A 16,481-nucleotide genomic window follows, 5' to 3' on the forward strand; every position below is an offset into this window, starting at 1 on the left:
CTTTTTGAACCTTAAACCGCATAAACACATTTCATTACACCATAATGTTCTTTTTAACAGCATCATATGACCCCTTTAAGTATTATTTGGGCTAAAAGGCAGTGCTGTTTCAGTAAGCATTCAGTATTCTGTATGCGGGAAAGAAAATTATGTAAAATTGCTATAATTACAGCAAGCAACATGAAATATGAATTAAACATTTAATTTAAAAATAGAAAGACTGAAATAGTATTTTCTTGTAAAACATACTCCAATAAACTTTATTTACAATTTATTAATTTTTTTTAGTGGATGCATAGAATAGCCTATGTCATATACAATAAAGCACACTAAGTGCTATACTTTATCCAGTAGTGCAATATTTCCAACATTACAAATGAACCAGAATTCAAATCAAATATTCTTAAATTAAAAATTCTAGCAGTCATACCACATGCTGTATTAAACACTATGATGAAGTCATTTGACTGCACTTATTATTATATAATGCACTCTGTTTTACACACTTTAATACTTTATGTTTCCAATAAGCTAGTATTCTTTTGTGAACAGCCAAAACATCTACATCTTGTGTCTTTACATTAGGATCTTCTGTGTGTACACGCTGCCCCCTTTAGGCCCAGTGTGTAGAGATTTGAATGGCCTGTCAAACTGTTGAACTAGTTTGGCATTTTGTTCTAGTTCAGAAGTGAGCACGTTTTAAAATATTAAGCACCGTATAAAAACACTGGCATTTAGTAAAGTGAAATTAGATTTAAAAAAGTGTTTCTATGTATATTCTTACCAATGTAGAAAGCAGAACTCACCACTAGGGAACAGTCTCTGTTTGTCATGAAGTAGTTCTTGTTCAGGCTGGTCTGGAATGACTGTTGTCGTCTGACATCGAGCACCGAGAATGAACCACAATATAGTTTGTTTTTGAACAATTGTATACAATAATGTAAGATTTTTGCACCACACATGCACTATTTATAGTAAAATAAATCTGAATGTGAGGAACATATTTGAATATCACTACAAACCGATAAGGATCGATCCAGATAAGATTTCGGTAAGATTAAGGTTTGATATAGAACTGAGAACTGAAATGAAAGCTTTCTAGGTCAATTATAGACCTGCGTGACTGCAGTGTTGCCAACTTAGCAATTTTGTTGCTAAATTTAGCAACTTTTCAGACTACCCTAGCAACTTTTTCTTCCAAAAGCACATAGCAACATATTTAGCTATTTTTAAAATTAATTTGGCAACTTTTAGCAACTTTTGCTAAGTGACTCAAACAATAAAAAGGCACGATTTACCATTTAAATGACAAGAAGAGAAAATCCAAAGATGCTTAGCAGTACACACATCACAGGAATTAAGTTAGCTGCTATTTGTGATTGTTTAATTTAATAGTAGTAATAATAATAATTTCAGAATTGAATTCTGTTATTGTTCATTTATGATAAACTTTGTTAGTAGCTTGTACCTGCGATTAGTTACTAACTCATCAACAAGGTTGTTTCGCAGGTTGTTTTTCCATTTTTTCGCCACCTTTTCCATTTTTCTACATATTTTTCGTGTGAAAAATTAAAAATATGTTGAAAAATGGAAAAGGTGCTAGTCATTTGCCAGGACATTATCCGTTGTAACCCGAAAATGCGTAATTAAAAATCCAGGTAAAAAAATAACCTGTGGAAAAATCAATACAGAAAATTCCTTCATATTAACATAGTAGATTGTGCACTACTTTTTACAGACTTTTCTTAGAGTGTAGCATACTAACTAACTACCAATATACTGCTTAAAAGTGTAATTGTTCAGAATCTGTCGTTTTACTTGTTTACTAGCTAATAATAATAATTTAAAAAACTTAAATTGTAATAATTTAAAAAACTTAAATTAGTTGGCAACACTGCGTGACCACAAGCCTACTTGTGCATTGTGTCCCTGAAGTGTGTATGTTAAACTAATCAATTTATATGCAGAAATTTCTTATCGATATTTAAAATCTTAGTTCGTGAAATGTTTCTGTTCCATTTAAGGTCACTGAAAAAAAATATCCCTTTGATAAATACCCATTAAAGATTTTCAGAAATGGAAAACCCTTCAGTCAGGTGATTCTGGTTGTTGGTCATATGTGTAGTTGAGGGAAAGGTATTAAAACAATCTACTATAGATGTTAGAAGTCATGCTTCCATAAATCGAACACGTGATGAAATATACTTATAATGCACTGCTTTAAAAGATATAATAATCTACACGGCCTAATTTAAGTTTCATAATTCAGGTTTTTACCTTCTTTCATCATGCGTCTTCAGTAATGTGAGGTTAGAGAGGAATCTTAGAGCAGCTGATGCTGGTTAGCTGTGGGCTACCATTTGAATTTCAATTTCAGGAGCATTCATTGCACACAGATCCCTCTTACTCTCCTGACTGAACACAAGTGAATGCAGGTTGTTGACAAAGCTTTTACCAACCTACTGGAATTTTAACGATGGGTCCTCACATGCTTTCTAATGATATTTCGCTCCGACGGGTTGCTCGTATTGTTCAAATACTTGAAGGTATGACCTGACTAAAATCAAAAGTAGCAGAAACATGAAGTCCTACTAAATTAAGCCCTGAACCACCATGATGTGACATTTAAACATAATCAAACATTTAAAAGCTGATCGAGATTCATTTGAAGAAATCTGAATGTGCAAAAATTATGGAAATAAATAGAGTAATAATTGTACATTTGGCACTCATTCATTTAAAGATACTTTATTAGGAAAACATTACAATGTGTAATGTGTTATAGTATCACATTTATTTCCTGCATTCTTACCTTATCACTGGGTTTTGGTCCTGCTATTTTCATGATCTTTGTGATAATGTACACATAAAACATAGAGACTGCATAAAGATCGGGCCATTTAGCAGAATTACAGCATTATATCAGTCTTTTATATTATATTATTTGCTTGGTACAATAAAAATATTTTTTATTTACTGCCCTAGAGAAAAATAAATATACTAAAACATATTTGAAATACATTTATTTTATGCTAAGTATACTACAAATACATTTACATATCTATGTATTTGATAAAAAAAAAAAACCCTGCAATTGTACTTTTAGTAAACCGAACTGGTATACTTAAAGTCTTCTAAATTGGAACAACTAATTTTGTGCTTAATGCACTTTAATTGTGCAGAAGTAGTGCTGAAGTCCAACTAAACATATACTGTAGTGTATTTGATTGTGCTAAAGTGGAACTATTGCAAGTATACTTCAGGTATACCTTGCATTTGAAGGCCGGTATTATTCAAAGATCATAAAATCTTCATAAATAGTGACATTAAAACACATTTTAGGCTTAGTATTAAGAAATGTGCATTGTGTAGTGCAAGTACTCCAAATAAAGTTACATTAAAATTTGTATATCACTAAGTCTCAAACGAAATATTACAATCAGTAAATATGTTAATAGATTTGAACTATGAAATAAATGTATTTTAAATATATAACTTTTTTACTAGGGTGAACAAAGCAAAACAACAGATCAGCATGCATTTCAATTTTTTAGCCTACAATAATCAAGCAACTTCATTTAAAATAAACTTTTTTAGTTACACTGAAAAATCACTTGGTTTGGAAATCTGAGGGGCATGTGCTCTTCATTTCAATATTGATGTAATGTGTAGAGTTGAAGCAATCTCTGTTTATTAATGCTGCAGCGTCACAGACAAAACAAACAGGGACAACAAGGCCACACTCAGCCTGTTATGGCACCGCATGATCACTGTGAGCCTCTGGCCTGAGAGAGCCGCTGAGTGGGAATCGGTGGTAAATGTCATGTTAGCTCACAGCTGTAAGCGTTGGGCTTAAACAGCTGCATTAGAAAAGCATGAGTCAAAGGGATGAAGAAACTTGCAGCCTTTGTGTTGCCGAGCGAGGCGTGCAGGGGGAATGATGACAGCCAATGAACCCCAACAACCATGTCGCAGCATCCCTCCAGCGGAGAGAGAGACAGCTCAAACATGGCTTACTTTCATTGCTTAATGTTCTGCTCCGCTCCTGCCAGGGAAAGTGAGAGAGAGAGAGAGAGAGAGAGAGAGGGGGGGGGCTATAGAAAGGGCATTCATCAATGCCTCTTTTGTCAGGCATGCTAGATGGAAATTAATGAAGGGGATCATGAGGGGGTCTGATGTTATTAGTGTAACTTCAGGAAACAAAATGGAAAATTCAATTTACCACCTCATTTTTATAGAGTCTTGGTTTTGCCCGGGGTGCCATTTTGTTTCAATCCAGGTCCTGACAGGGAAAGTAAGGCTTTTTTTCCCCCCGTCACAGTTCAACAGTCTTGTGTTTTCCTCACATGAACAGATAAATCCCCATTAGTCATTACATCTACTGAGAAATTATCTTCATGTCATGCAAAGCCAGAGGGAGGATTCGCTAATCCTACATTACACACTTTTTCTGGGGGGAAGGGGAGTAGACAAGAGAGCGTGCATTGTGTAAATATTGTTTAACAGGCACTCAAATGCTATTACAAGTAATTTATAATTACCCTAAAACAACATTCAATTTCAAAACAACAGGAGTCGGCAGCCATTTTGTGGCTTAGATATTCCTTATTCTAATAGCTGTTCAGTATAACAGTATAACCTGTGTAATGTCACTCAGAGTGTATTTTAGGGTGTTTTCACACCTGTAGATCGATTGCTTTGTTCCGAAACAGGGATTCAAATTATTACAATGTTGCTTTTTATTCTTGGTGCGGTTCGCTTTCACACGGCAAAGTTTCTAAACGGACCAAATTTGTTAATACAAGTCACGCGTGAGTAAACTGTTCTCTCATTGGTCAAAGTTCCACGGTTTATTTTCCGGGATTCCACTGAGCTGTCACAGCTGTCATCTGTCAGAATGGAACAATACAGCTTTGCGGGCTTATTGTTGGGTTTTTTGTAGCTGTCGTTAATAATAATTTATCATTTTGAGCAGGAGTCCAGGATTGATTGGGAAAACATTTTTAAAATGCACATACTACAAAGAAGAGCAATAAGACGGCATTATAAAACAAAAAAGTGCGCTTTAATTTTTGAATGGCAAAGACGTGCTCTCCCACAGACATTCACAGGTTCATTTTGAGGTATTAGCAAAACAACAAAGCTAATGCTTTTCACGGAACTTACGTAATTACCCATTATACATTGTGATATAGCCTGGTTCGTTGGTCCGTTGGATCAGATTGCTTTCTCACTACAACCGAACCGCTCCAGAGTTCGTTTTCAATCGAGCCGAGACCACCTCGTTCAGGCGATCTCGGACTGATTGTTTTGGCGCGGATCCGAGTGCGATTGCCGTGTTCACATATGCCCAAACGAACCGTGCTAAGGGGGGAAACGCGCCAGGTTCCGAAACAACAGGCCATGTGTGAAAACACCCTTAGTGCAGTTCTATGTGGTCGCTAGGGTGGTTCTGTGTGGAAAATGGCAAATTCAAGAAAAAGTAAAGAGTCCACAATATTCTTCTTTACGCCCATTACATTGTCCACCAGGCTAAAATTATTAGTCCAATTGCTTAGATACATAAAAGCAAAACCACCTTTCATTAAAGGATTAGTTCACTTCCAGAATAAAAATATTTATTCTGATATTTTACTCACCCCCATGTCATTGCTTTCTTCAATCGAAAAGAAATTAAGGTTTTTGAGGAAAACATTCCAGGATTTTTCCCATATAGTGGACTTCAATGGTGGCCAACGATTTCAAGGTCAAAAATGCAGTTTCAGTGCAGCAGCTTCAAAGGGCTCCATACGGAATAAGAGTCTTAACTAGTGAAACGATCGATCATTTTGAAAAAATACAAATATATATACTTTTTTAACCACAAATGTTTGTCTTGCACTAGCTCTGTGATGCACGTCCATGACTTCACGCATTACGTATTCATGTTGGAAAGGTCACTCATGGTTAGTTCTTCGTTTGTATATTTCAGTTCAAAAAGGTAGGGTAGTGTGAAAAACTCCATCTCATTTCTCCTCCAACTTCAAAATCGTCCAACATCGAGCTAGGGCAAGGTGAGAATTTGTGGTTAAAAAGTATATACATTTTTTTTTTTTTAATTACTGATTGTTTTGCTAGATAAGAGCCTTATTCCTCAGCTGGGATCGTGTAGAGCCCTTTGAAACTGCAATGAAACTGCAATTTGGACCTTCAACCCATTGGTCCCCATTGAAGTCCACTATATGGAGAAAAATCCTGGAATGTTTTCCTCAAAACCTTAATTTCTTTTCGACTGAAGAAAGATAATGAACATCTTGAATGACATGGGGCTGAGTAATTTATCAGGACATTTTTATTCTGGAGGTGAACTAATCCTTCAACCCACACGATTTGAGGTATCATTCACAAACAAACAATTGACTAGTTAAGCACCAAAGTTTAATGAGCATGTAGTTATACTGAGACTTGCCTTAGCAAGCACCACAAAGCCCAATTTAGTGTTTTCAAAAGCATCAAGCTGAAGGTCTTTTTTCTAAAATGCAGAGAAAAGTGGGTGAAAACACAAGGTTTCACATAAGTGTTCCAGGTTGTGACCTGTAGATCCCTTGTGCTTGTTTATGGGAGGTGCTCTAGGGAGCGAGGGGGCCTCTAGTGCAGTGGTCTGGCCTTTCTAAACATTTGTGATGAATTAGATCATTTCCTCTTGCCCTGAGAAAGCAGGCAGCACAGATGACTAAATTAAAGATACCTACCCTCCTGCGGACAGCCATGCTCTATAAAGAGACAAGGGCTACAATGAGAGAGCGAAATAGGGTTTCAAAACAGGGAAGATCTTGCCTATGCGCAAATCGTGAGCATATAAGACTTGACAGTTGTTTTCTCAGGGTCAGCAAAAGGAGAATCACATGACTGGCCTTTGTTATTCTTCCACCACTATCTACCCACTGTGTGAGCCGGTTGAAAAATTACTCTATGACTGCTTAAAAGGAAAGTGTGTGGATTTTTTATTTTTTTGTCATCATTTACTCTCCCTGATATCATATCAAACTGGTCTGACTTATTTTTTTCAGAGAAAAACGCACAAAAAAAATATTTTGATATTTCTTTTTAAGAAAAGAAAATCATATGCATGAATCAAATATATAAATAACAGAAAAATGCATTCAAACATTTGAGGTTGATGGCAAAAGTTGGCAAAATCAGCCATTTATTGAAATGAAAAAGAACTAAATGTGAACAAACATCTTGATGAAATTTTTAAGTAACAGCTCAAACTTCAATATACCGAACATATGTCATTGCAACAACAGTGTCATACAGATTTGTTCATGGACAATGTCTCACACAGCCTCGCAATGCAAGCCCAGAGAGGGAACAAACAGACAAGGAGCTATGTAGGAACATAGCATACTCATCATCACACAATGCTTTTCCGACAACTCTGAAAATTATATACATATTCTTACAGCATTTACACCTTTCGAAACAATAGTACCACAAAAATAATCAACCGCCAAACAGGAACTTTATGGATGACAGACAAAGTGAAAACAAACCACATGAAGCTGAATGGTGTCATGATACTGCTGGAACAATATGACCAGTGCAAGGCTGACCGAGAGAAGTCGGGTGGGGGAGATCTCGAGAATAGACTAAAACATGCTTCTGCTGCGTCTATTCACAGAGGTTTATATACATACAGCTCATATCCATCATAAGAACAAGTAAAAAAAAAGTGACAGAAAGAGAGGATCAAAAGAAGTCTAAACACTGCAGCTCTGCATTCATACCGATATGGCTTCCTGGCTCAGTGCGCCCAAGTGAAATAAGAATCAAAACATCTGACAGACAGAGGCAGAAAGAACAAAAGAAAAAAAAGGAAATATGAGTTGTTCTCTGCACAGAGATGGCAATGACGCAGCCATCTTTAAAGAGGCTCCTACATAAGCTGCATTACCTTGAGGCCGCAAAGAGGCTGAGCGTCTAAGGAGTCATGCAGATTCAGAAGACAGCGAACACGGAATGCAAAAAGCGATTAAAATGTGCCGTCAACTCAAAATGCTTTGCCATGTAATCTTTCGAGATTTCAAAGACAGTGCATGGATTGCAAAAATAAGCAGGTACCAAGTCCAGACCAGGTTGGGGAGGTCTGCTCCCTCTTTTAGACATGGGAGACTTTCTGAGACTCCCGCGCCTGCTTGATGCTGTAGAGCCACTTAATGACCCTGGCGTTCCGTTCAACAGCGGAAATACCATAGGGAACGCGCTCCCCAGCATCGTCTTCTTCATCGGTCAGGTCGTCGTTGCTATGCCGCGACTGCTCACAGTCTGAGCTGATCATGCTGGCACTACGGAAGTTGAGTGACACAATGTCAGAGTTCGCTCGGGCGAAGCTTTCCACACCTACGCTCTCCAGCTCCTCGGGATCCAGCCCACAATAGTTGAAGAAGCGCTCCACGTCTGCACCAGCCCGAGCGTAGCGGTCGCTCAGGTCTGACTTGGAGCGGTGCAGAGAGGGCCTGCGGGCCACAGAACTGCCCAACTCCAGCTCCGTAGCAGTGCTAGATAGTGTCTCTCTTTCAGAGGAGCAGGGAGCATTGTCACATGCAGCCAAGGCCTTAGCGCTAGGCTTGGGCGGCAGTGGTGGTGCGGAAGAGCTGCTGCTGCGGGCCGCTCTCAGTGGCTTGCCATTGCAAATCCGGCGAATGTCTGAGGAGCTGTGGGAGGCATGTAGCGGCGAGCGCTCGCCATCGGCCTCGCACGACCTCTCCTCCAGCAGCCTGCGACTCAGGTTTAAGTTGCCTCCCTGTGGACTGTGTCGACCTTGCGTGGAAGTCGGTACCTTGAGCGAGTCGGCAAACGAGCGACATCCAGTTTCCGACAGCTCGGACGAGCGATGCGGCGCCCAGCTACGTGCCCCGACTTTGTGCGACGTCCCTTTGGCAGGCCCCTCGGATGAGGAGGAGCTGTTCAAGATGTTCTTCAGGATCTCCAAGTTGAGATTCTCCCGTTTGGTGGTGGTTGCGCAAGTGTCCGACTTGGCGTTGTTGTTGGAGGCTTTCAAGCCAGATCCCACACCGCCACTTCTCTTGACGGGAACCGGGCAGACGGGGGGCTTGGCAAGTACCTGTGGCTTGATGGGTTCCTGCTTAGCATTGATGACCTCCTGGCTCTTCACGTACTTGGCTTTGTCGGCCTCGAGCCGCTCCACGGCGCTCAACCGCTTTGGGTTAGGTTCGGTCTGCCGGCGGAAGTAGTCGGGCCCCTTGTTGAGGATGCGGAGTGGGACAGCAGAGGCAAAGGCCCCACCTTGACCGGCGGGCTTGCTATCTGCCTGTAGCGTCTCGGTGGGCATCTCTGCTGGTCTCTCGGCGGCCGCCGTGGTGGATTCCGCAGTGGACTCTCGTCAAGGGGCAGTCTGGAGGCACACACATCAAGCCAGATGACCGGACTATTAATCCTGTCTCCACTGGCTGTCAGCAGTGAGGCCTCATACTCACAGCTCATTAATTAGCCTCCACTTCCTCCACGCAGCCAGACACCGCACGGCGGAAAAAAAGAGAGCACTCCGCTCCAGTCAGTGTCAGCTCACCCGTCAGGCTCGGCCAGCTGGGAGGGAGCACCAGAGGATTGTGGGGAAAAGCCTTGTCGCTGCTCCTTTGTTCCTGGCCAAGGCTGAGAATCTGAAACACACAAGGACCAACCCTGTTAAGGGAGCAGGTGACATCACATTCCTAGCAACAACAGGAAGAGCTACGACTCTGGCGTGCTGTTGGCCGATGAAGCACTAGAAAACAACTAATGGAAACACGTGCACACCTCAATATCAGTGGAATTAATATAATTTGGTTGGTGGTGGTGAGTGTGGGTGAGACAATCTAATACTTTAATCAAGGAATATTTATGTAGGCTAGTGCACAGTGGTCCCATATGTATAACTGCAATTTATCTAGCGGTTATCCTTCGATGAAAATCCTTTATTTGATATATTACCATTGTTTATCTGAATAATCATCCAATAAAGCAAAAGCGAATTTGATTACCCAGCTTTCTTATTTATTGCTTATAATTATTTCATATCAAAATGACATTTATATATTCTTGTATAAGTAAAAACAGGCAAATTATTCTCATACAATGCAAACAAACAATGATTCAGCAATTTGTGTGTGTGTGCGCGCAAGTTTTCTTTTTGCAGCCAGAGAAATACAGATGTATGATCAGGGCTCATGTTCTTGCCAAAACCCTGAGGCTGTTTACAGGGGGACAAGAAAAAAAATACATAGAAGAGAGAAGGAAACATAAAATGGTGGAAAACTTTCCTGGTCTCATAAATAAAAGTAATTACAGAGGTTCTTGGACGAGAGTGTTGGTGGTGGCCACAATAGTTCTGGAAATTGCTATGACAAAGCATTTTATGGCACAATAGTATGTGACAATCTTCTGATTCAATCTAAGAACTGTAGAGATGAATAAAAGAAATACACATCAGCACAGCCATTACTGAGGCAGCAAAAAAATAGTCTCTTCTTTGTGCTCAGGCCCATTTTATTTTAAGTCATCACAAGCCTAGGGTATTTCTTATATAGCTTGACTGTAATAAATGGTCTATTATTTCAAAAATTCCAGTCATATTTTTGTCAGGCAGTCCAGAATGTTATCATGACATGACAGTGTATGTCATTAGTTAATGTCAAACCTGTGTGAAACATTATCTTACAATGATACCCATATCTGATTTCTGGCTCACTAGGGATTTTATTGTTGTATAGCAATCAGCTTTGCAGAAATATCACATAATTTAATTACAAAAACTCCCATTAGCAAGTGAACCTCACTGGACACAAAAGTACTATTTTTTTTCTTTTTTTCCCCCCCGCCCAAGCACTTAAAACATCCCCAGAGTCACTTTTGGGATAGATAGAGCCATACAGGCTTTGTAAAGTTTAAAAATCTCAAAGGAAGAAGTAGAGAAAACAGAATAAGATGGCCTTTAAAAGAACAATTCTGCTTAAGTTACACTTCATCTGTGGCATGCTGTTGACTCGCACAGAAAATTATTTAGAAAAGCACACTTAAACTTATGTGATTACAATAATATTCTAATGGGCAATCTGTACTGTATATACATTCTGTATGTGTTTTAAAGGCACATTTATTTTTCGTTCCAATCGACAGCATGACACAGATTAATAAAGCTTAACATGCGTTTAAGACAGAATATTGCGGTTGAAAAAACACAAACACAGACATACACATATAAAACAACTTCTACTAGTAAATGCATGTGAATTATATGTTCCAGTCAGAGAGAGTGATAGCATAAAAGCATTGCTCTCGTGTAATCTTAAAAAAATGTTACATTCTAAACTAACCCATTTTGCAGCAAACAACTTCGCAGCCACCTGGGATTTAGCTAGACATAATATGAGAAGACTGTGATGAAAACTGTGTTTTCAGTTCTTTAATAACACTATCAACAATGAATGTTTATATGTTTCAGGAAGGGGTCAGTGATTATGAGCCTAAACAGCATATGGGCAATGGGCCTTTCTCTTTAAACATAATTACAGAACACAGAGGAGTCTAAAACACGGGTCATGCAGAGAGTAATAATTGTAACGATCTCCCTAAACGACCCCGCAAAGAAAAAAAAAACCCTGTCTCCTTTAATCCTCTGTGCTGAGCGCTGTAGCCCCTTCCCCCAAAACAGAGTAAGCCCAGCTGTGGGACTCCAGCCAAGAGCCATCTCACATCATTTCATCTCCCTCCAAAGCCCTTCTGAATTATCAGAGCCAAAGACAATCCCCACAGCTTTCTCAACGCACCCGCTCACCCTTATCGTCCATGTAAGAACAACACTTTACCTCATCGCGCCATCCTTGTGAGTTTGGCCTGCTGAAATAAAAACGGATATTTGAACGATTTGCTCCAGGATCAGTAACTCATGTAGGGCTCCTTACATATGGAGACCTCTGTATGTGATCCTGTGCTGATCAGAAACATACCCGTCAAGTGTGTGCTCCAGTGTGTACAAATATTCCTTTCTACCCTTAAAAGACCATAATGAGATCTGTGGCTTTTAGCAGTAAACACACTAGTATTAATTCATTATTGTACATTATTACATTCATACATGAATATTTCATTAAATAAATATATATGTAAAACTGTCATTTCATGAGGTCTTTACCATTTCCTATGTACAGCTAACGTACTATAAAGCACATAAACGAGTGCGTTTCCCATGTTAGCAATGTGCTCTCAGCTGTATCAGTGTTATACTGTATGACCAAGTAAGCCACATCCCAGTGCACCTCGGGTCATAAAATCTCAGAAACGCGCACAGAAAATACGCTACATCAGCTGAGCTGTTTGGAAATGTAGCAACACCATCATTAAAGCCATCTTGTTGTCTAAGAGGCCAAACCTTTTTTTTTAAACTCCAAACACATGATGATCACATGAACAATTCTTAGGCAGTTTAAAACAGAAACTGACCCAAAAAAAATGCTGCTTTGAGGCCACATGACTACTCATGCAGGTCTGTTGCGTTTATCTACTCTGAGATGATATTAAGCGCTAATGTCCCTCTGGGTGTATTGGGTTACAAAGTCGTGTATAAAACAAAGAGAAGATTGGATTTCAGCTAAAATCCTTTTATCACATTTGCCTAAAGGCTCGTCCTCTAGTAACATTTCTCTTGTGAGGAGAGCTACAGTATGATCCTGCTTGTGGTGACAAAACAAATGAATTTTTATTTAAAAAATATTTTATATAACAAAATAAACATGTACAAAATTCTTTAACATATTTTTTTTATACATAATAAAAAGTCACATGTATATATACAATAATATTATTTATTAATAAAAACACAATTATTTATAAATAATTATTTATTATTATTTTTAAAATCTTTTAAAGGTGACATATCATGAAAACCTGAATTTTTCTGTGTTTAAGTGCTATAATCGAGTCCCCGGTGCATCTACCAACCCAGAAAATGTGAAAAAGAACAACCCAGTAACTTTATTTTGGTAAGCCTTTCTCTGCAAACTTGTGGAAAAAAAGAGCCGCTCAGATTTCGCTCCCCACGTGATGTAGAAAGGGGATATTACTGTAATATTACCGCCCCTTAATCTGCAAGTTTCCACCCACGGCGCCCCCATTGTGTTTTCGCAAGTGACAATGGTGTAGCAGTTCTAATGCCAGGGCGAAAGTTCGAGCAAAGCATGCTAACTGTTCTGTCTTTGGCTGCACTGACGAGCACAGAACACTATTTAGAGTCTCAGCCTCAGAGGAGACAAGAGAGCAGTGGATTTACTGATTTATTTACTGTATATTACGCTGCTGCCACATAGATCTAATATAAACATGCAATTTCTTTCCCAGCTGTTCACCTTCACAGACATACCTGAGTGTTTATGTGTGTTTCTAACATAAACTCGTGTGTATTTGACAGTTTAAGTGCATTAAGACATGAAAGAGAATGTGAGTTTATTACTTGCATGCCGTGTGACAGCCACTTTCTGTGTGCATGCTTTGTATGTGTGCTCACAAAAAACTCTATATCAGAAGTTTAAACTAATATGGTTTAAACGTATGATTTCAGCACGATAGACATAATAATCATAAAATTAACGCTGAATTTTAATGATGTCCTTACTACCTTTCTCGGCCTTGAAAGTATCAGTTGCGTTGCTGCAGGGTCAGAAAGCTCTCAGATTTCAACAAAAATATCTTAATTTAAGATTCTACGTCATGTGCATACTTCATCCTTCTGTGCCAGACATAGTTTGATTCAGTGTAAAATTCTTCACCACACTCATTGGACCAAAGTTAGACTTTCCAGAATATATCCTGAAGTAGATCCCATATATGACCGCTGTCACCAGGCTCCTGCAACTACTGCACATATGTGTGGTCCTGCCCATCTCTACACATATATTGGTCCCAGATTTTTAAAACATTATCTAAAGTTCTCAAAATTCATATTAAACCTCTGGCTGTTACAGCTTTATTTGGCACATCTCTAGATATGCCCAAATATAAGATTTTGTAGCTTTTGCAAATGCTGGCAAGACGTTTAATTTTACTAAATTGGAAATCGCCCATACTCCCTATTCATTCTTTATGGATTAAAGATATTTTTCATTTAATTAAACTAGAAAAAATTAGGCACACAATGAAGGGATCCTCTAATAATTTCTATAGAATTTGGGGACCATTCCTAGATTATGCAGGGGGAAAAAAACACCTCAGTATATACCTTCTCAGGCAGTAACTCCTCCCCTCCCTCAATACAGATTAATAATCTATTCCAGGGATATGTCGGCTGGGTTTAGCATAATTTCTTTACACCCGTGATATTTATTCCTATGTGTTTTTGGATGACCAAGCTTTTTATGGCCCTTTATTTATTTATTTAGCTATTTATTTTACTATCATTATAGTGTTGTTGTTGTTATAATTTTAATTATGATTATTATTCCTTTTTTCTGTTTGTTGGTTTATGGTAGTTATTCTGTTGTATGCTGTAGATACCTTTGACATTATTTTATCTTTCCTCTTATTCTTATTTCATGTAGATTGCTTTCGATGTTCTTTTCTTCAGATTGAATCTTTTGTTGCTATTTCCTACATGGGCCCTTGATCAACCAGAGACATGGAAGTCATATGTGCATAGCAACCAATTATATAGGTTGTCAATTAATTGTATCTGCAATTGTATGATGTATTCTATTCATATGGAGAAAATCTAAATAAAGTGAGAACAAAAAAATCTTAATTTGTGCATCCGAAGATGAACAAAGGTCCTACAGGTTTGGAATGACATGAGGGTAATTAATGACAGAATTTTCATTTTTGGGTGAACTATCCCTTTCCATGTCTTTTTGTAAAGAAAAAATATCCTTCTAAAAACAACCTTTATCATTGTCATATGCAAACCAGGTTGATTTGAGATTATCTGTAAAGCATCTTGATCGTAGAGGAAGCAAGACTTTTGGCCCAACGGTATATTCATATGTTCACAATAGTTTCATAAGATTACGCCACAGCTAGCTGTGATGGCACACAGCTAAAAAGAACGAGCAGCAATATTGAGAGTGTCAGTGTGTTAATAAACTGCTATATAAGCAACAGATTCTGGTGTCCATCTGTTATCTGCTCACACCAGCAGCAGCAGCAGCAGCAGCAGCACGAGGTTGGTTGTGTGCAGTGGGCTGGACTAGTGACTCACGGAGCCAGCAGATAAGGGCAGAGCAGCTCATTGGCTCTTTCCTCCTGTCACCGGCCCACCCTCACAGCAGGTCTGTGTGTGAATGTACCCGAGCCCTTGTTACATAATAATATGATGTATAGAAGCTACAAAACCAGTTGTGGTAAAGGGGCATTTCTGGGGGTTTTTCATAAGCACCACCAATTGTCAAAGAGTGAATATGCATTTTATTTAGTCCGTCTGCCATTTTTTAAAGGGGTCATATGATGCGATTTCAAGTTTTCCTTTCTGGTTGTCAATTAATTGTATCTGCAATTGTATGATGTATTCTATTCATATGGAGAAAATCTAAATAAAGTGAGAACAAAAAAATCTTAATTTGTGCATCCGAAGATGAACAAAGGTCCTACAGGTTTGGAATGACATGAGGGTGAGTAATTAATGACAGAATTTTCATTTTTGGGTGAACTATCCCTTTCCATGTCTTTTTGTAAAGAAAAAATATCCTTCTAAAAACAACCTTTATCATTGTCATATGCAAACCAGGTTGATTTGAGATTATCTGTAAAGCATCTTGATCGTAGAGGAAGCAAGACTTTTGGCCCAACGGTATATTCATATGTTCACAATAGTTTCATAAGATTACGCCACAGCTAGCTGTGATGGCACACAGCTAAAAAGAACGAGCAGCAATATTGAGAGTGTCAGTGTGTTAATAAACTGCTATATAAGCAACAGATTCTGGTGTCCATCTGTTATCTGCTCACACCAGCAGCAGCAGCACGAGGTTGGTTGTGTGCTGTGTGCAGTGGGCTGGACTAGTGACTCACGGAGCCAGCAGATAATGGCAGAGAAGCTCATTGGCTCTTTCCTCCTGTCACGGGCCCACCCTCACAGCAGGTCTGTGTGTGAATGTACCCGAGCCCTTGTTACATAATAATATGATGTATAGAAGCTACAAAACCAGTTGCCGTGTCTATTCCACGGTGCAACAGCTTACCTATGGATGCATTATAGAGAGATATCCAAATCCAAATGGACTTCCTTTGTTCTCTGTGACAGACAGTTGCTTTATTTAGCAGGGTAACTGTGGTAAAGGGGCATTTATGGGGTTTTTTCATAAGCACCACCAATTGTCAAAGAGTGAATATGCATTTTATTTAGTCCGTCTGCCATTTTTTAAAGGGGTCATATGATGCGATTTCAAGTTTTCCTTTCTCTTTGGAGTGTTACAAGCTCTTGGTGCATAAAGAAGATCTGTAAAGTTGCAAAGACTAAA

The 16,481-nt window shown here is 38.8% G+C and overlaps 1 protein-coding gene across 2 annotated transcripts in view; it reads right to left on the minus strand.

The window, feature by feature from the left end:
- Positions 1–7,161: 7,161 nt before the first annotated feature.
- The window catches only part of LOC107585622 (protein FAM110B), a 51,708-nt gene continuing 42,388 nt past the window's right edge, over positions 7,162–16,481 (minus strand). For both annotated transcript variants that reach the window (XM_016272716.1, XM_016272724.1), the window contains exon 3: positions 7,162–9,662. In XM_016272716.1, the coding sequence (XP_016128202.1) occupies positions 8,141–9,334 (1,194 nt within the window). In that variant the 5' untranslated portion in view covers positions 9,335–9,662 and the 3' untranslated portion in view covers positions 7,162–8,140. The remainder of the gene's footprint in view (positions 9,663–16,481) is intronic.

This window comes from Sinocyclocheilus grahami, unplaced genomic scaffold (genome assembly GCF_001515645.1).
Source record: "Sinocyclocheilus grahami isolate Dianchi unplaced genomic scaffold, SAMN03320097.WGS_v1.1 scaffold5.1, whole genome shotgun sequence".
NCBI classification, from domain to species: Eukaryota; Metazoa; Chordata; class Actinopteri; order Cypriniformes; family Cyprinidae; genus Sinocyclocheilus; species Sinocyclocheilus grahami.